The sequence below is a fragment of the Chelmon rostratus genome, chromosome 13 (assembly GCF_017976325.1).
Source record: "Chelmon rostratus isolate fCheRos1 chromosome 13, fCheRos1.pri, whole genome shotgun sequence".
NCBI classification, from domain to species: domain Eukaryota; kingdom Metazoa; phylum Chordata; class Actinopteri; order Chaetodontiformes; family Chaetodontidae; genus Chelmon; species Chelmon rostratus.
In genome coordinates, this window is record NC_055670.1 from 8,249,920 (window position 1) to 8,270,890 (window position 20,971).

Below are 20,971 nucleotides of genomic sequence, written 5' to 3' on the forward strand. Positions count from 1 at the left end.
TCCTTTCATTCTCACCCTGACCTTATCGCTCTCCCTGTCTTTTAATCACCCGATGCCTCTTTCTTGTCCCTGCTCTTTCTGGTCCTGACCCACAATCTGCAGTCATACATGCACCTTTCCATCCTCACCTCTGTTCTTGTCTTCACTTTTATCATCCCCTGTCCACTCTGAATTTTCCCTCTCTCTGCCTCCATTTCATTCTCTCTCTCTCTCCCTCTCTCATTCTTTCCCTCCCATCTCCTTCGCTCTCGCTCTCGCCCTCGCTCTCGCTCTCTCTCCGGGTAGTGCTCAGCTGTAGAGCACAGCGGACTCTAATGGCAGATCATTATCATGCTAATTAGAGCACTTTGTAGCTGCCGCCCGTCATTCTCTCCTCCCCGCAGCCCCCCCACGCTATCGTTAAAAAGGCCACCCCCTCCTTTCCCCTCTCCACCAACTCACCCACCCCCCATCTCGTCTCTCCATCATTAGCGGGACGTGCGCTGGTGTAATTGGACGCTGTTTATTCCGGAGAGCGGGTTATTAAATCACACCGAGGTGACGTTCGCGCAGGTCTCCCCATGAAACGCTTTCATCATTGTCCCATGCCGTTATTGAACCTGCGCAGATGCGCACACACACATGCACTCGCGCACATGTTCAAAGAGGTTGTTCTTTGTATATCGATGTTCCCTACAAGATGTGAAAGAACATGATGTGTAAAGCGGCTGTTCCCCGTTTCCTGCTGTGAAACAAACGCCTACTGTTTTGGATTCCCCTGCCAATAAAAAGTTTAATTTGATAATGATCAGTGAGATTTTTTTTTTCAACCCTCAGGCTTGGAAGACAAGTGTGGACAAAGTTAAATTAGGCCAAGGACCTAATATTTGCCTTTTTAGATGCTGTCAAAGTTGCAGTTTTTAGCACACACCAAGGACTTTTCAGGAGCAGTGTTGGACATTTATTCCCAGTCCATTTTCCTCTGAAACCATGTGTGTATTTATGGGTCAGAGACCGATTCAGTCTCTCTGTTTTGAGTGTCGGCTGATTTTCTTCGCCTCTGGATCGTGATTAGGCTTATAATTACTCTTGATGTTCTTCCTTTGCACGATCCAGTATGTGTATCACATAGGTGCATTTGGCCAGAGCCTCCCAGCCTGTGCCAGGTGCTCCGGAGGACTTGGCTGTCGCACAGCGCGGTCTCGTCTGCTCAGAGTTACTGAGGCTGAACAGAGCCGTGGTGGCCAGGAACCTGTCTATCAAAGCGAGACAAAGGCCCGTTTCATGATTACAGGGAGAGGCTGAAACTCCTCGGAGCTTACATCACCTCCCAAGAGGTTGCGCAACACAAGGCTGCCATTCCAACAAAGCCATCACCCCCGTTTCCCTCGCTCGTCTCGCTCTCTTTCATCCGCTCAGAAATACCTGACATGTTATTTTTCTCCCCCGTGCCTCCCCTGATTGTCAACCCTTCATCCCGTAGGAATCCAATGCATTTCCGGTGTTGTGACTTTGGTGGCATTATCTTTTGTTCTTTGTCCCCCTCGCTCTCTACTCACTGAAACTATGTGCAGTAAGGGCCAGAGGTGCTGAGTCAGGCGTATTCCACTCTGTGCTGGTTGTGTTCGTGCATCGTGTGTGTCCTCCATACATCAGCTATTTACAATAATGCTGCCCACCCGCTAAACAGTCTAACCTGTGCATAAATGTACTTACATGTGGGGACATGAGCAAAATGAGGATTGTTTCATGTTTAAAACAGAACAGCAAGACAATTTAAAGGCTGAATAACAATTATTTTGCTGTAGGTGAAACATCACCTTTTGTACAGGTCTACACCAAAACTTATCTGACGGCCTTCTCATATTACACCTGCAGGGGAAACCTTATTAAATGAGTTTCTGTGGTCTAATCTGCTTAGACAGCCCTGATATATCATCACTGATCTCCTAGTATGCTACTATGACATGTCATGCAATAAACTTTATTAGGATATATGACACTGCATGTGTGGATTTAGAAATGAAATGTGTTTTTTTTTTTCTTCTTTATGTGACATTTTCCTTTGGCCTAAAGTGTACTCCACAACCTCCTGTTTCTCCTCCTGAAGCAGGACTACAAGGAGGCCAAAGAAAAACAACCCTCACAGACAAAACAACAGGAATGATCTTTTAATGTCATCGCTCATTTGGAGTTTTCTTACTACCCGCTCGTGTTTGTGCTTTGCAGATGGTACGTGCCCCTGTTCAGCCTCATTTTCCTGATGATCTGCTGCTACGCCAGGATCATCTGCGTGGCCAATGAGAGGGTGAGTGCTCAGCATGCGTCCAGTCTGCAGCAGCAGCAGCAGCAGCAGCAGCCCAAGACAGTGGCAATTTAGCTAAATCCAAATGCATTGTGACCTTTTAGAAAAGTGACATTAAAGCGAAAGCTGACAGCTCTGAGGGCTCAGACAGGATTGCCGTTTGTGTTCGCATACTTCTGTTCTTGTGAAAATAGAGAGTCAAGAAAAATCTGTTGAAACTCTAACGCCATAGTGGCTTTTATTTATTAAGCACAAAATGTCCAAAGTTCACTTTTCCCAGCTACTCAAATGAGGATTTACTGCTTTATATGATTGTAAATTGGATTTTTGGACTGTCAGTCGGGAAGCTGTTTGAAGACCACAGGCTCTCTGTGCTCGTGTGATGGCTGTATTGTACCCTAAACAGTCCATTTGTGTAGATAAGAAGTTGATTAATTGATTTACCACTTAGCTGAAGTCTTTGTTGCTCCGTGCTTTTCCATTGTAAGGGTGCAGTAGGAGCCCAGAGGCAGCATTCCACAAAGTTCACATAGCTGCCATTCCCCTGATCTGACGACACCGCTCGATGTGGCTGCAGCACCAGCGGAAGGGCGCTGGCAGACTTGTGTTTTAGCAATATAAGATGTGGCTTTAGCCCGATCCTTCTTCGCCCTCGTTTTGCATTTGATGAATCACATCAGGCTCGCAATGAGTTGTCGTCGTGAATGCCGGCTTTCTTTGTTTGGGTGGAAGAGTGAACAATGGCACGGTGAGACAGATTCAGAGATAGCCGGGCTGCAGACGGACGAGACCAGAGACAGACAGCAGGTAGCTGAAGGGAAGGGAAAGGAAAAGACTGCACGGCTCTTTATCATGAGTGTGATAAAGAGAATGAATGAATGTAGCCGCTTCGCAATCTGCATCTCATAACTCATTCAGCTCACAGCATTCAGCTGTCTCTCCCTCCACCTCCTGTCTCGCTCTGTATCTCTGTTTTCCACCTTTCTTGTTTTCCCTCTCCCTCTCTTCTCCTTCCCACCTCCGTCTGTCTCCGTCGCTCTCTCTCCGTCCCCCCCCTCCTCTCTGCCTCCATGTCTCTCCCCCTTCTCGCTGCCGTTTTGCTTTCTCTATCATATTTATGAAGAGCTCAAGCCTTATCTCTTTTCAGCTGCAGGCTGTCTCACTTGAAAGAATTTCAAAAGCTTTGAAAGCAGGGTAGGTGGCGACGCAATGGGGAAAGGGATAAAGACGCGCCGGCTGAGTGAAGAGAGGTGGGATGTTAGCTGGACGGAGAAGTTTCTCCGCTTTCCAGAGACCAGACCGGGGGAGAGCGAGAGGGAGGATCGTGGGAGAGAACAACTCTATTTCTCATTAGTTTACCAAGTCCAAGTCATTTACACCAAGATGATTTAGAAAAACACGGACTCATTCTGAGCGACTGTGTGAGCTCATACTAACTAGAGGGATTTGAAAGCTAATGAGTCATTATCAGGGCAGACAGAGAGGTCTGGGAGTGTGGTGGTGTGTTTGTTTTATGGATGCGATCTGTTCATGCCCACTCCTTCCCTCCTAAGCGTCACGCCTCGACACTTAACTGGCTGAATTGCTTGACTTTCGGTGGCACGTCTTAATAGAGTTTGCAACAAAAGCCACGTATGTGCGCTGGAGACCTGGCCGGAGCCTAATGATATTGCCACTTATTATCGGTGTATGTTGATTTTGATGGATCGTGGTGCTCAGCTGGACGGCAAAGGGCTGCTCTGGAGCGAGTTCAGTCGAACCAAAGGGCTATCCTTTTTTGTGTGTGTGTTGCGCTGCACGAACACACCATGGTCACACATAGATTTACAATGACAGTCACGTCAGCGCGGAGAAACCATGGCAACATTGAGTTAATAAATAGCAGAACAGAAGAGCTGTTAGCGCGTATCGTTCATGCCGCCTCTTTGTGTGTGTGCGTGTGAAGCTCACTCCGGGCCTCCAGAGATTTGTCTCTGATGTCTTGGGTTACATAAAGCCTCTGGCTTCCTATGGCCCCCCGCCCCTACCCCACCGTTACAAATCTCGGTCTCGTGCATGTGATTGCGAGTGTTTGTGTGTGTGTGTTCCTGCGCGTGTCTGTTGACATTTTCCCTGCACTCCCCCGAGAGAGGAGACTGAGTGAAAAGTATTCCCACGTTCTCTCCGGAGAGCTCAGTTCTGCCATGTTTGCTCCACTTTTTCCCTTTTCTTTAACACTTCTTCTAAAAAAAATCTCCCCTTTCTGTGCACCCTTTGCTTTTTCTTCTTCTTCCTCGTGTCATATTGTGCGCACTGGAGCTGATCTGTTGCCTCTCTTTGTGCGATGCTGGGAGCTGTTTAAGTGCTCCCCTCTGCCTCTAAGCTCCGCACTCTGCTGTGAATTAGGCAGTTTCGGCGGGATGGAAGAGGAGTTGGAGGGATAATGCATTGGTGTGACAGTCGCTTGTCACCGCAGGCACAGACCTCTACATCTAACGCCGATGCTGTCGAGGAAAAACTAACTGATTTAAACGATCCAATCACAACTCTGTTGTTTTTTTTGGCCACCGTAACTGCCCTGACCTTTTCTTTCCATTTTGTGTCTTTTCTGCACAGATGCAGTCGTGGCGGGGAACTTTCAACCCAGAGAGAGAGAGACGAAAGGTAATGGCCTGTCTGACCATTGCATTTCTCAACACACACACACACACACACACACACACACACACGCACATGCATACACACTGAGCGTGAGGATTAGGATGTGTGCAGGATTAACTCTTGCGGTCACGCTGGGTAGGTGTCAAGCAGCAGGAAGTAATTTGACCTTGTGACACTTGCACCTCATACTGTGCGTGTCTTCCTGTGCATGACTATGTGCATACGTGTGTTTTGTATTTGGGGACTGTGGCGCCTCTGCTGCGGACCTCACTGAAACAGAAGGGGACAGAAGAGGAAACAGAAAAAGCTACCTGTAAAATGTATTCATGCCGAGAGACGTCAGATGGGAGAAATAGGACACGAGGAGCAGGGGAATGGGGGAATGGAGAAAGAGAATATTGATTTGGGAGAGAGTTGGCTGCTTCTTTTTGGAATTGTGATGTCTTTTTCTTCTTAGCTTTAAGGGGCTCTCCACTGATTTTACTCGAGCGTAGGCTTGGCTGGTTTTTCCGAAGCTATCCGGTGAAGTCCTCCCGAGCCTGAGAAAAGTGACCCTTGTGAAGTCATCAGGCTTTTCTTGGCATGGTCTTAGAGACAGCAAATTTCTGCTGAACAGAGGGCCTGCATGGGACTGAGAGAGTGGAACTTGCAAGATGTGGACAGGAAGGGTGTAACAATAAAGAGGTTATTGATTGCATTGTGGGAAATAGAGGATGCAGAGTTTTCAGTGCTTGAGCCATATGAGGAACTGAAAGTCAGGATATCTTGGCCTCTGCTGCTTTGATTGAAAACATTTTTTTTAAATGCATGTCTTGTAAGTCCCATAAGTTTTAAGGAAGTGCAGTACCATGTTGCTAGAGCATCCCTTTAAATGAAATAATGGATTTCTTGTAAATTGCTGGTTCTGGGATGTGCTTCTTCTCTCTCCTCTGCATGTTGTCCTCCAGCAAGTCTCTAAACGTTTACCTGCCCACACGTTGTGCACAGCTAGACGCCAAATCATTAAAATGTAAAGCCTGCAGATCCACGTCAAAAGCATCCTCCACGAGGGTGATCGGTGTCACAGCACCACTCATGAAAAGTTAAAGGCAGCAATCCCGAGTTGTCTCGCTTTTAGTGACCTCGCCCGTCCTCCGTCTCCTCCGCTCCGTCGTTGCACCTCCTCCACCCTGCGGGGTGAGGTGCGGAGGGCAGGTTAGGGTTAAGGTTATGTAGATGCTGCCCCTAAGTGGCAGATGTAATTACTGCACACTGAACTGGCGTAACCCCCACCGGTGACGTGTGTGCGCATGAATATGTGGCAGCAACACGCACACACACGTTCATGTGGGCTAATTGCTATGTGTAGCTCAGGGTGTAAATAAGTCAGCAGTGGTTTTTATCACACTCTCCGTTTCCTCGTATTTCTCTTTCCGAGTCGCTTTCCTCGCTTCCATCTGTTTTTCTCCCTGCCTTCCACTTTGCGCTCTCTCTCTTTCCCCCCCTCCTCTCTTTCTTTCTCGCTCTCTTTCTCCCTCCCTCTGTCTCCCTCGCTCTTGTACTCATACCCAGCATGAATAAAGCAGCAAGCCAGGTTCATGGACATGAATATTTATGAGAGTTTATGCACGCGCTGCGATGCTTTAAAACAACAACAACAGCCTCCCCGATTCTGCTTGCCAAGCCAGTGAGCTCCGGTTCATATCTGTGCTCTGTGTGTGTGTGTGTGTGTGTGTGTGTGTGTGTGTGTGTGCCGTGTGTGTGTGTGCTGTCTGTGTGTGTGTGCTGTCTGTGTGTGTGTGTGTGTGTGTAGCAGCAGGTGTAAACTAGAGAAAGCGATTCCTGCTGGGTGTCTGAAGACCGCTGGCTCTGATGATTTCCATTCACACGGCACATCTCCCTCCCTCCTCACCTCACATGTTCTCTGTTACTGTGCTGCACACACACTCACATACATACACACACACACATGCACGCTTTGCTTTTTGTGTGTAGTTTCCTGCGTTCACCATTCTCGATCTTTTTTTTCTCTCTCTGACTCAGCCTGGCACCATCCCCCTCCCCCTCTATCAGTGTGTGTGTGTGTGTGTGTGTGTGTGTGTGTGTGTGTGTGTGTGTGTGTGTGTGTGTGTGTGTGTGTGTGTGTGTGTCTGGCTGGAGTGATGACGTGCATAACTAGTGCTGGCAGTTATCAGGGCTGTCAGTCACATGGTTGTGACGCATCGTTGTGTGTCTCGAGCAATTTGTTTGTGGTCAGGCATGGCTACACACACATGCACCGCAAGGTCTTGCAGCAGCACAGGTCAGCAAGAGGATGCTCGAAAGAGGTGTTAGAGTCAAGCCACGCACGCACGCACGCACACACACACATACACACACATACACATACACACACACACACACACACCTTTAAACACATTTGCACAACTGCACACACAGCAGCTCAGTCCCGTCGGGTAGCAACAAAGCTGGCTGAGCAAACAGCGAGCTGCTTGTTCGTTATCTTCCCAGGGTGTTTGTTTACTGATCCACACAAGCTTTGCCTTGAGTCACAATGTGAAGTGTCTACTCGTGTGCCTGTATGCATGTGCGCGTGCGCAGCCGTGTTTCTGGGCGAGTGTCACCTCTGCACATGTGCATCCTCACTGACAGGACGGGTTTTACTTTCACGTATCGCCAACATCCCCGAGAGCATCCTCGCCGCAGGTGAGCTGCGAGGACGGTTAGCAGGACGCGTGGCTTTGACCAAATGCACACACCTTCTTTTGTTGAGCTGCCGGCTTACCTCTGTTTTTTTACTGCTTTTGGGTTTCGCCTGTCTTGAAAATCTTGGCGGATTTAAGAAAAGCAAATGAGGCCGTCAACGTATTTGAAGATATCTGAAAGTATTCTATTTTAAAACTAATTGAAACACAGCATTTTAGCTGTGAGAACAATGTCACCGCCACCACTTTACAGTTGTTCCGGAACTTTCAGCTGTATTACACGGTCTTCCTCAGCCAGTGAAGTTTGCTTAGCTCAGAGTTTCGATTTCCATTTTTCTTTTTCTTTTTTTAAAGACTTCCCATCTGACCTCTTTCCTTAAAAGAATCTGCATCTTGAGGAAAAACCCTGTGATGGATATTTGTGTTCATGCTGCAGCAGATGTCAACAGTTGATGAGAACTGTCTGTGGCTCATGGAAAAACATTTATTTATGAAATTTAATGAAATTTGAGATGAAGTTTTAGTCCTTGAATTTCACTCTAAAAAACCTTTTGAAAAGTCCTTGAATTTGATCCTGAAGAGCATTTGGGGACGTCTGCAGCTGGTATTTTTAGCGTATGGTTTTCTCTGCGAGTGAGGGTGCGTGCGGTGGGTGGTGAAGGGGGTGGGCTGCTCCTGATAACCGTCTGTAATCTAGCGTGCGTCATTAACGTCAGGACCGCTGCGCCCGCCGCACATAATTACGGTTTCATTCCCCTCTGCTTCCCGAGCAGCGCAGGGGCCTCTGACACGGGAGGACTGTGATTAAAAACACGAGGCTCTTTAGCCGCGCTCTTCCTCCTCCTCCTCCACTACTTTTCCACATCCTGTCTCTTGCGAGCTGGAATTCCTCAAATGCCTGTCTCTGCACCTCACCTAAATTTTATCTGAGATCACTGGCTCCGTGCAGACTTTCAGACCCAATTTCTGGAACGGCTTTTCCCCCTAAAGAATATGCACACAGTGGCTCATACACCCACAAATCTCCCATGGCTTGCCCGTTCCCTCTCTCCCAATGATGCATTCTTCCCCGCGTACACACACACACACACACACACACACACACACACACACACACTTTTTGAGATGATAATAGGCAGAGCTTGACACGATCACTGGTGTCAGAGCTTCCCATTTTGATAGACATTAATAGGGTAAAGCTTAATGTTTGCGTTTGGGTTGCACAGTTCCACACTGCCATGTGGGACTTTGACCGCGGTCTCCATTCTGTTGATCACACACAGCCAGCATACGTTACATGATGGAAACTTGGCTCTTATAGTCAGTACCCCCCCCCCCCGCTAAGCGCACACGTACACACACACACAAGATAAAATACCACCGGGGGGCTCTCGTGATTTTCATTTGAATTGTTTAAAATGCCTGCGTTAGAGCTTGCATGCCTCGGGGTCTTTCTTGTGAGTAATTAATTTCCAGCATGTGGGGGTAGAGACCACAGCTTGTGGGCCTGCCTCCTGGCACCGACTCTGTGTGTGTGTGTGTGAGAGAGAGAGAGAGCGAGACAGAGGGGCTTTGCGCTGGCTCGGCTACTGCGTCCTAGCCCAGAGGAGGGAGGGGAGGTGAGGGGAGGGGGCAGTGCAGCGCAGAAAATCGATCCAGGGGCCGCGCTTCTCAGCCTCTTCCGGACGCAAGAGTCCTCCTCTCCTGGGAATTAGATAACGGCTTGTAAAAGCTCTCCACCGCCAGGCTCTCCCCCTCCTCGACTTTTAGCCGCTGCCGCATCTCTCAGTCTTCCTGCCTGCTCGCACAGATATTGAATTCACCCCGTTCACGTTACGCCAAAGTATTGGCTTCCATTTTAATTGGAATCATCCCCGTTTCTCCTCATAACTGTGTGGATATTGCGTATTATCAGCAGGTTAATATTTTATTAGGTTTTAATTGCCCTTTGTTGTTTGCCTCAGTGCACTGATCTTCCAGTTAAGAGTTGTGTGTGTGTGTGTGCGCGCGCGTGCTTGTATGCGTGTGTGTGTGCGCACGTGTGTGTATGTGTGACAGAGAGCGAGAGATAGAAAGACAAACGTGTTAATGTGAGCTTTCAGTTTCTCTACGTGGGTCATTAGTCACTTTCCTCTCCTCCAGGTTTCCTTGGCTGAGGAGATCAAGCCGTTGAAGTGGTACCCCTCCGTTTACCTGCTGGTGTCTATCTTCCCCCTCATCAACAGGTAACACGCACGCACACGCCTTTACAGCTCATTGGCTCTGCGCTCTGTTGTTTTATTTGCATGTTGGCTTCTCTCGCGCTACTATCTCATCTCCTCTCAACCTGCCACCTCCTCCTCCTCCTCCTCTTCCTCCTTCCCGCTCTGCCTTTCCCGTCCGTCTCTCTTGCTCGCTCTTATCTGAACTCTCAGAAAGCTTCGCCCTCTCTGTAGCACGAACACTAAAGGAGATTGCTCGTGTGTGTGTTGGAGGCACAGAGCATTTTATTGGCTTTTTTTAAACCAGGGCTTCGTCGGCTGAGGGCTGGTGGGAGGAGGCGGGTGGTCCAGTAAATGATAACCCCGGCGCTGTTATTACTCCCGCTCTCTCTCTCCCTCTATCTCTCTCTCCCCCCTCTCCCGCTTTCTTTCATTTGCTACCGCTCTTTCCTCCCTCCCCTCCTCCACGTGGAAGCGGTGTGATTGACAGGTCAGGGTTACTAAGTGATTAGCTGCGGCGGCTCTGCTTGTCGCCACGGCGATGTAGGCGGAGACACAGGTCAATTACAGGGTCAACGTCTCTCAAAGGCTCTGCTTAAACACCGCCCACCACCACCACCAACCCCCCTTCGCCCTCTCCTCCTCCTCCTTCACCTCTCCATCCATTCCAGCCCCCCCCTCCTCCTCCCGTGCCCCGACTGTCGGCTGATGAAGATGACAAACTGCATCCTGCGCTAACCCCAAAACCACCCTCCTCTCCTTCCCTCCCTCTCTTCACTCCCTCCTTCCTTCCTTCCCTCCCTTGATGTCACTTTCTCTTCCTCTTTTCCGCTCAAAACATCTTTGTTATGTCCCGCTTATTTCCACACTTCCTTGCTTGGGTTCTCTGTCTTTCTCCTCTTGCTTTTTTTGTGTCACTTCCCCACCTCCTCCTCCTCCTCCTCCACTTTTCCTCTCCTCTGCCACACAAAGCCCTCTCTCTCTCTCTCTCTCTCTCCCTCCCTCTCTTGAGCAAACACGCTCTCGCTCTCTCACTCCGCTCCGCTCCGCTCTGCCTTTCTCCAGAGAGCGAACAAGGAGAAAACGGGAATGAATTGCTCTCTCGTCGTCGTCCTCCACCTCCTCCTCCTCCTCCTCCTCCTCCACCACCACCAGCAGCGGCGGCGCTGGCTGTATATATCTCCGGCTCCTATTAATTTGTTAGCCTCCTCTCCCTCTTCCCCTGCCCCCCCCCCACCCCCTCCAGCTCATATCCTCCTCCGCCTCCTCCCCTCTTTCTCCTTCCCTCCCCTCTGCTGAGTGCTGGAGTGTGTAAAGTGTTTGTCACGGTGCCGTGCCGATGTCGCTGTGCTCTGCCGTGCGGAAGCTGCGCACGGCAGACAGCCTTAGTGTGTGTGTTTCTGTATGTGTGTGTGTGTGTGTGTGTGTGTGTAGGCGGGTGGTTGGTTTCGTGTCAAGGCGAATGTGCTGTCGCTGCTTGTTGCCGCGTGTGCGTGCGCCTACGTGCGTGTGTGCGCACTTGTTTGTCCGCCTCGACTTGAGTGTGTGCTTTTTGCATGTCTGTCTGGCATGCTCGTGTGGTTGTGTGTGTGTGTGTGTGTGTGTGCATGTGTGCGCGTGCGTTTTTATTTTGTGTGTGCATGCCTAGCGTGTGTGTGTGTCTGAGTGGGGGATTATTTCTATCTGAGCTCCAAAGCCTCCTAAACAGGGCTTAGAGAGACGGCCCAGGGCAGCAGCTAAAGCCTTTGGGTAGAGCTCTCTCTCTCTCTCTCTCTCTCTCTCTCGCTCCCTCTCTCTCTCTCTCTCTCAATCTGGATCCCTCTCTGCTGCTCTCTCTCTCTCCCTACCATTTCTCCCTGCCCTGATCCATTGCGTTAATACACAGACACTCCCACACACAAACACACTCTTGTTTTTGGCCCTCATCTGCTACCACACACACACACAAACACGCACACGCACACACACGCAGTCACACGCCACACACAATTTTAATCTGTTCCAAATGCACACTGGTAAATGTGTTAATTCGACACCAGCTGTTGCGAATTGAAATGGGAAAGCGCTCCTACTTTTCCTCGCCCGCGCTCGCACACATGCATGGACGAGTCATTATACATCATTTTACCACGTCTCTCTCTCTCTCTTTCTCTCTCGCTCTCTCTCTCTCTCTTTTGCCCTCATTTGGCAACACAAAAGTAGCACCAGACACTCACACCTTCGCACTTATCCCTCCTCCTTCTCCTCCTCTCTCTCCCTCTTTGTCCTTCTTTTCGCTCCCTCTCTGCCACTTCACTCTCTCTCAGCTCTTTGCGTGTGTGTGTGTGCGTGTGTGTGTGTGTGCGTGCACGCGTGCGTGCGAGCACTGCCCGGGCACAACTAGAGTTTTCACAGTCTGCTTCTCACATCGCCTCCCCTGTGTGCTTTATGGTGTGGGTGTGTGTTTGTTTACAAGGCTTGTCTAGATTCCTACTGTGCGCGCTTGTACGCCTGTTTGCATAAATAAGCCCTCTCCCCGGAACCTAGCCGCCGATTTCTGCCGCACGTCGCGGCTTGACGTGCAAGCGCTCCTCCTGGACAGCCTGCTCGTCTTTTACGAGGGCTTTTTGCTCTCCTTAAACAACCGCCCACCCCCCTCCTCCCCTTTTCCCCTTTTGACACCAAGCGGGGAGAAATCGGCATCCCTGTTCAGCGTCTTTTTTTTTTTTTTGCTCTTCTTTCAGGCTTTGTCTAGAAGGCCAAACCAGAGCAAAGCACATGGCAGGAGAGCTGGTTGCCTTCGAGCAATTGGGGTTACGTTCCCTGCAGAAGGTTGCCTCTGCGCGGACGGATTGGCCCTGGCAGCGGGGCTTGAACCGGTGATGTGTCTGTAACCTTGAGTTCACCCTGTCGCTCCAGGAGGCAGCTTGCATCCTCCGAGTTATTCTTGGTTTCCCTCAATGCAGCGTGTGGGTTTTGTGGTGTATAGGCCTATATGTGCTTGCAGCGGATTTTTGGATGGGCTCCCTACAGCGCCTAACCCCCCCCCCCCTTCTCTGGAGGAGATCTGATTTTCCTGCTCCAGGCAAGCAGCGAGAACAAGACAGTGTGTGCGTGCGTCTGCGTGTGTGTTTCGGTGTGTGCCTGCGCTTTTTGTGTGTGCGCCCGCACGCGCAACCCGGGCCAGGCAGACCTTCCCCATCTCCGTTCTGCGCTTTGAAAAACGAGGGAGGAAATCTCAGAGCAGCAGTTATTATTCATCCCTCAAAGCAAACGGGGAGGAGGCGGAGGAGGAGGAGGAGGAGGGAGGGAGGGAGGGATGGATGTAGGGAGGAAGAAAAGAGCGAGCCAAACGGGAGGGATGAAGGGGGGGGTAGGGGGGGATACATTAACTCTTATCTCACTGTATTTGGCATTCTGCATCCCAGGATGCGCTCTTTCTCTCTCTCTCTCACACACTCCTGCTTTCTCTTTCCTTTCTTCACTCCCTTCCTTCCGTTCCTGCCTCTACGCCTCTCGGAATATCTTGCATTCAGCGCGCGGGGATGTGTGTTTGTGCCTCGATGCGTGTAGGCTGGTGTGTGGTTTGTACTGTATACCCTAATATCTTTTGTGTTGTATTTTGTTTACTTGAACAAGTGAGCTCCTCAGATGCTGAAAGGCAGTATGCAAGGTTCCAACTCTCATCTTTATTTGTCTCCAAGCCTTTTTTATTTATCTATCTCTTCACATTCAATTTACTGTATGAGAGTGGCAGCATTGGCCTGTTTACTAAAATAAGTTTTGAACCTGATATAGCTTGCAGGTATGTGATTTATTTATTTATTTTTTTCAGATTTGGCGGCAAAACTCTACCGTTTCTCCTCCTTTCCATGTTGCTTTGATCTCTAATCTTTGCAGGAGTGATTCCAGGTTTCCATGACTGGGCTCAGTCAGGATTAGCCGAATTTGATTATAATTTCGCACACTAGAACTTAGCACATCAAGAAAGCACTTAGAGGGACTGCTCGAACCGTCGGGTTCGATGTTCTCATTATTCAGACTCTTTCTCTCCCTTATTTTCACGCAGATAACACAAACCTTTATCAATCAAAGATGTCCGTGGTGTCACATGTCATGCTCTTTGAACACCCTGATTGCCTGTGTGATAGCTCAGCCACATGTGGCTGTGTGGCCTAGATAATATTTAGGTGGATATATGACCATGCCTGCTGTGTGTGCCCATGTGTGTGCACTTGTGCTTTGGCGTCTCAGGCAGTGATCGGTGTGTAACTGGAGACGGAGAGCCCCGTAGCCATTCGTCTCCCGTTGTGCAGCAGCGGCGCTCCGCTATTCATCCCCATTTAGCGAGACAGAGAGCTGGCCTACAGAGCGGTGCGAAGTGCAAACACACACAGGGCAGGCACCCGCGTGGAGGCTGGACACCCACACACACACACACACACACACACACACACACACCCACACCCACACACACAGCGGACATATACAGACACGATAATAAACATATATTTGCATGCATGGAAATCAATATGCATACATAAAATACTCATATTTAATCACACATTGGTTACAGGCATATAGGCATGCTCATACACAGAAATACAAACATTAACACACACATGCAGGCAAATAAACTATATGCAGACCTACAAGTCCCTATATACGTACATATAAGCCATAAAGACGCATACACCGACACACAAACTGCATACAGGCACATATAGGCACATACATACATTCATGTACATGCATGTGGCGTACACAAGCACATGGAAATGCTGTAGGAGATACCAGATAACCTCCGTCTCACACACACATGTGCGCACATTCACAGGCGCGTGCAAACACAAACGCACGCACACACACACACACACACACACCCTGCTCCCCCTCCCTCTGCTCTTTCAGGCACGTCTTTAAATATTCATCACTCTGGCTGCTCTGAGAGTGCCGTAAACGCTGCCTCACACTCCAGGGAATCGCTAAAGCCTACTCTATCATCTGCTCGCCCTCCCTCCTCTCTGTCTCTCACACACACGCACACACTTCTAGCCACAGCCACTCGCAAGGATAAACTCACGTGCACCGACACTCGAAGGCACAGCCAGTGGCATCGCTGGACACACAGACACACGCCGCCACATGAATCAGGCCGCACGGAAACACATGCGCGGCGATCTTCAATGAACAGATTTTGTGTGTGCATGCTTATGTGTGTGTGTGTGTGTGTGTGCGCGTATGTGTTTACTGGCTGCTTCCAACACAGAGGGTTGAGTGGTGTTGTGTTCCAGGAAACAGGATGTCTCTTTGTTTGGGTTTTATTCTGTTGGTGAACGTTAGCCGCTTCATCCCCCAGGGTCTGTGTGTGCCTCTTTGTCTGTTAGCGAGTGTGTGTGTGTGTGTGTGCGCGCGCGCGCACTCGTGCAGGTGTGCATGCGCTCACATGCTTGTGTCTGTGTTTGTGTGTTTCAGCCTGATTCCAGAAATATTTGGTGAAATGTTCGCACAGACGATTGGCCAAAAAATGTGTGTGTGTGTGTGTGTGTGCTGTGCGTCTGTGGGTGTATAATGGGAGTCATACCCTCAGCTGTGACAGTTATCCCCATCTTGACCCCGTGATCAAAGTAGATCATTCACGTGTCCCCATCCATACTGCGCCATAGATACTTCACAAGCATTAGAGCTTATGCACATTTGAGTGGCTGATCACATGTTGTCACTGAACAACGGAAGGCTTGTCTTTGCTGCCCTGAAGGCCACCACACATGCACAGTAGTGAAGTGAACAGCTAACAGAACCTTTTGAACCACAGGTCAGGTTTCTCCTGGTTGAATATAGTTATTTATAACTTTGCTGCTTAAAATTGTTCAAAGTTAAAGCGGAAAAGATCTCATCATGCTTTGAAGGATTCGGATTTGATAAAAGGCTACCAAAGCTTCATGAAGCATAACTGGACTTTATTAAATTGTGGCCATTTCTTGTCTTTGTTCTCTAAAAGCTTTCTGAAGACTACAGGCAAGCTGTACATTATCACCACAGGTGGTATATAAATCCCTCTATAGTGCACCAGCAATTTGTCCTACGCACTTCATTCTCAGAAATGGAGTTTGATATCACAGCATCTCCTTGGCTTCAATAAGCTGCCATATTTGGACACAGCAAAACCTTAAGGGAGTTGAAAAGAGTTGTGAATCTCATTCTGACCTCACACGGATTTGAAAGATTATGCTCATTTTGGCAGAATTATGCCTTTTAGTCAAAGTTCAGATTTGCTGTCAGCAGCAGCACTAGGGCCTTGTTTTGGCACCGCGAAGCATGTGATTCGTCTGGAGGAAAAAAAAAAAAAATGAAGTCAGGCAGTCAGTCGGAGAGAGGAGGAAGTGTGATCGGGGTCAGGATGACTTCTCTGTCTGGTCGCCCTCCACTCTTGGGAAGGAGTTTTCGGCCATGCCGTTACGGTAACAGCTTTGAGGATGCGCGGCACAACAATTAGACGCGGACGAAGAGGTGAACTCTGACAGAGGGAGGTGGGGAAACTGATGGCTGGAAAGTGGTACGGACTGGCAGGGTGGGATATTGGAAGAGATGGGGAGCGGCACAGGATGAAGGATTTTGCACCGAATCTGGAGGGCGAGAGAGAGAGTGAGACGGGTTCAAAGAGTGACTGACAGCATGATAGATGGAAGGTCTGAATAAGTGAGCGAGGCTCCGAGGCGCCGTGCGAGTGCTAATGATTGACTGCATGCTTACAGGTGGCAGCAGCCTCAAAGCTGCACGTGCCCGCGTCTGTACGTGTGTGAGCACGCGTGTGTGTTTATTGTTGTTGACCGTCCGCTCCGGAGTCGTACAGTATACACAATGTCATCCCTGTTGTCCAACACCGGTCGGCCAACTGTGAGACTCGCTCGGCTACGCCGCACACACGAGCCCTGACAAACACACACACATGCACACACACGCACAGCAGCTCAGCCAGGCATCGCCCGCAGCCACACTCTCCTTCCCACCACTGCCTCCCTCATTCATCTTTCATTAGCCCGGCTCACACAGGAGAAACAGCCGGCCCCCCCTCCCGCTACTGCACGCCTCCACCCGTCTCTCCATCTCTCCCTTCTCTCTCTATCTAACCTCCTCGCCCCCCCCCCCCACGCCTTATCTTGGTTTCTCTCGCACGTAATCTCTTTTGTTTGTCTCGCTCATGTCTTGCAATCTGTCTTTTTGGATATCTCTCCTCCTCCTCCTCCTCCTCTCCCGCGCTCTCTGCCTCCTCTGCTTTTTAGTCTTTTCCATTCAGCCTCACTCCTTCAGCCCTTTCCCCTCCTCTGTCCTCTTCCTCCTCCTCCTCCATCGCTCTCGGCCCTCGTTCCCCTTCACAGCCTCACTCTCGCAGATTCTCACCTCTTTATCGTGTTCTCCTTTCCTCTTCCACTCTCCCTCTCTCCTTCCTGTGCAGTGCCGTTTCTCCGCCCTCCCCAACCCCCACCCCCCCTCCCTTCCTGTCTCTCTTTCTTTCTCTCTCGCCCGCTCTTTCTTTCTTCCTTTCATTTCGCTCTCCGTCTCTCCCTCGATGGAGGGGAAAGGCTCTTCGCCTCTAATTGCGGCTGTTCCGTTGCCATGGCGCGTGTTGCTCGGCACTGCGAGGTGCTGTGTGTGTGTGTGTGTGTGTGTGTGTGTGTGTGTGTGTGTGTGTGTGTGTGTGTGGCAGGCAGATGATTGCTTGCTGCCAGCTCTCGTTTCCCGGACGCCGATCGCATTTCTTTGCGGCAGCAGGAAAAAAAAATGAGACGCCAGAAATAGCCCCCCTTCACACAGACCCACTCACTCTCACCGCTGCGCTGTCAGAGAAACACACATGCACACACACACACACACAGAAAGGCAGACGCACACACAAACACACATCCACTGCATTTCCTCTCCATCTGACATCCTCAATGCATATGACCCAGGTTCGGCTGTATGTATACACCTCTACATACTGGCGGCGATGTGCGTGTTTATGCATGTTCGCGTGTGTCCGGCTTCCTCCATGTGCATGTATGTGTGTGTGTTTCCTGTGTCTCTAAGGAGGTTGTGTGGGGACTCCTGATTTATTTCACCTTTAATGGGAAGTGAAATGAATGTGAGCAGCAGCTGGTCTGGTCCTTGGAGATACAGCAGTAGGCTAACCCAGAAAATAGGCAGCGTGGCTCTGAAACGGTCCTCACTCCAACATGCGCCAGGACACGCAACTCTACGCTCCACTAGCTGCACTGTGCGTTTTATTTTGAGTTGCGTTTAGTTGACACGCTTACCCAGGATGACTTACAACAGGTAGGCTCTCGTTGCAGGTTGGTCTCCAACCTTTGGCCAAGCCGACTTGCGGTTTCTTTCCTGTCGTAACTTTTCACAGGGTGGTTGGAAGGTAAATGGAGACAGATTACTAGCAAATAAACCTTGCAACCTTGTACTGCAAAAGAGGATAAGAGAGGATTATAACCAGATTTGTGGATGAATCTCCATAATCATCTCCTGTGCTTTTCACCTGCAGAGTCACTGAGTTTTTAAGGGAAGTGAAAAACCCAGATCATAATGATGTGCTTATGTCGTTTGACAAAGCCAAAGTGCGTGTAGCCTGTAATTTCAAGGTGCAGCATTTTTGACATTCACAGAAGTGCTGGGCAGTAAACCAAAAATGTACCCAAGCTGTTCTCATCTGAAACCATGTCGGTATGTGTTGTCTGTTCATTCCTTTGGTCAGGCTGTGATGTGTAGTCTACTCCCTTAATGCATCTGAAAGCACAATAATCATATCTAACCCCGAGTGCAAACAAGCAATTACTGTTGGTCAGCAGGTTCATGTTACCTGCGTGCGGGTTCGTTCATAACAGAGGAGGTCCAGTTGGCATCGTTCCCCCTCACCGTTTTAATCAATTAGTCAGCCCCCACTTGTCTAATTCTGATAAAATAACTCCCTTTCAGTCATGTGGGCACACTTTGGTTTCAGTAAAGATGACGTTACAGAGCGAACACGAGCTTAATGTAAACGCTGTCTTTGTACTGTACTGCAGCTTTGATAATGAACGCAAGCATTGTGCCAAAACCTGAAACACAACCATGTCACATAATATGACACGCGAATGGCGAAGAAAAGGTGACGACAGAAACAATTCCACCGTGAGGACCCGGCATCCTGAGCTCAGTTACATTTAAAGAGATGTCTTATTTATTGTTACCAAAAGCCATTTTAGGTTTCACTGACAGCCATATTGTCACATTAATTGCGACGCCTTTGTATGATAAACCAAACACACAGCACCATGGCTGGAATGATTTCTTCTAAATCCACTTCCTTCCCATCGCAAATACAGCGTTGTTACTCGTTACTTCTCCCTGACACCCATGTGTGTTTCTTTTCTTCGATTTCGCTTTGATCAATGCGTTGAAAGCGATTTAATCTTTGACCATCAAGGAAAAGGCTGGGGAAATAAATCTGTATCGCATGTGTAGCCAAAGCCTTGTTTGTTGTCCAAAAGCTATGAAAAAAACACATTATGATCCACACAGGAGAGCGATGTTCCTTCATTATGATAAGCATGGACACCTGTTAATTTTGAGTCAATCCAACACCATCCTGTTGCGGTAAATACGAGTGAACCGAGAATGTATTACTACGCAGCTGAAAATAGTTCCCAACAAATGCACCCTTTACCCCTGTTTGAGTTTGAGTTGTGTTTTAGGAAACTATCTAGACTTAAGATAATATTCGAACTACCAGTATGTCTATGTTTTTAAAGATTTTCCTGAAAAAAAGACAAGTTGGCTGTCCGGCATAATTAGACAGTATATCATAAAAATTGTTATTTTTACTTATTTTTGCGTTCTCCCATAAGACTGCTGTAAGAAGCTGCTGTCGTCTTTCACTTTAATACCATCAGTTCTGTTTTTTCTTGCTGCTGGTTGCTGGAATATACAGCAATGAAAACGCATCTATAAAACACATTTGATATATTTGTGCAGTGTAGATATCGCTATGTATTTACATTTGGTTGCTGTTAGGCACCACCTGAAATTTTAGTGTAGGTGCTTTACTTGTGTCGCTTGGCTGCCGTCACTGTAGCCGCCCAGGCTTGTTTGTTCAGGAATGAGTCCAGCGATGTCGCCCTATTGGCGACTCTGTTGTGAAGTGATTAACAGGGAGAATAGAACAAACAATGGCGCTATTACCAATGATTTCAACAAAGTCATTATAAAGTTAAATAACTGGAGACGTGTCTCATCCTCTGACTGAGTCGGTCCCGAGGAGACGAGTGACTGCGGTGTCTCACGTAGCTGCTCGTGACCACACAGTGGTTCTTTTCTTCAAACGGTTGGTTTTGTATCTTCCTTCCCCGCGGGGCACGAGTAGCTTGGGGATGGCTTTCCCGACCCTGAGGTCAACCACCGTGGCCACTTAGTTCAGTCCGCACGGCCAAGCCAGGAGCGCTGCGCCCGCGGAAAACGCTGTGAGCTCTGTGCGGTTTGATTCTCTCGCTAATAGATCAATAAAAGACATTAGCGGCGGGCTAACCCGACGAGCAGCGCTAATACAGGGTTAATCCAGGGTTAATGGCTGAGCAGCATCATTCTCTGGGGCGGCCATTAGTTTGCAGCCGCACCACACAATATCAGGTTCTCCTCCTAGACATGCCCCAGGCTCCCAGGGAGATAGGCGCAGCGAGGGGAATTGAAAAGAAAAGGATGGAGGATCGCCCTCATGAGTCGAGATGAAAATGAGATATCCAGATGAAACCGAATGCAAAGAAATGGGAGAGATATCAGAGAAGGCGGGATGTGGGGCGGGTGAGGGGGGAGGTGGGCAGCGTGTAGGAAACGTGCACGGAATGAAAAAGAAGGAGAAGAGGGGACGGTGAAATTGTGGTCGGGAGAAGCAGGAAACTGAGCTGCGAGAAAGGGGAGAGAAGGAGAGGAAGGGAGTTGAGCGCTACACTTCTCGCTGTCCTTGTAAAGTGCTGCGTGCTGTCGAAGCGGCAGCCAAGAATGTGTCAGCCCAGCCGTCTCACGCTGCCTAATGGGCTCTTAAACGCTGATATAAAGCTCACTCGCTCTTTCGCCCTCCCCTTTTCCCCTCTCTCTCTCTCTCTCTTTTTCTGCCTCTGCCGCTCGCTCTCATTACCTCTCGTTCTCACCCTGTCCCTCAC

At 49.2% G+C, this 20,971-nt stretch overlaps 1 protein-coding gene across 3 annotated transcripts in view; it reads left to right on the forward strand.

Moving 5' to 3' along the window:
• The window catches only part of si:dkey-100n23.5 (cyclic AMP receptor-like protein A), a 43,842-nt gene that overhangs the window by 15,260 nt on the left and 7,611 nt on the right, over positions 1-20,971 (forward strand). For all 3 annotated transcript variants that reach the window (XM_041951410.1, XM_041951411.1, XM_041951412.1), the window contains 3 exons: positions 2,209-2,287; positions 4,880-4,927; positions 9,751-9,833. In XM_041951410.1, the coding sequence (XP_041807344.1) occupies positions 2,209-2,287; positions 4,880-4,927; positions 9,751-9,833 (210 nt within the window). The remainder of the gene's footprint in view (positions 1-2,208; positions 2,288-4,879; positions 4,928-9,750; positions 9,834-20,971) is intronic.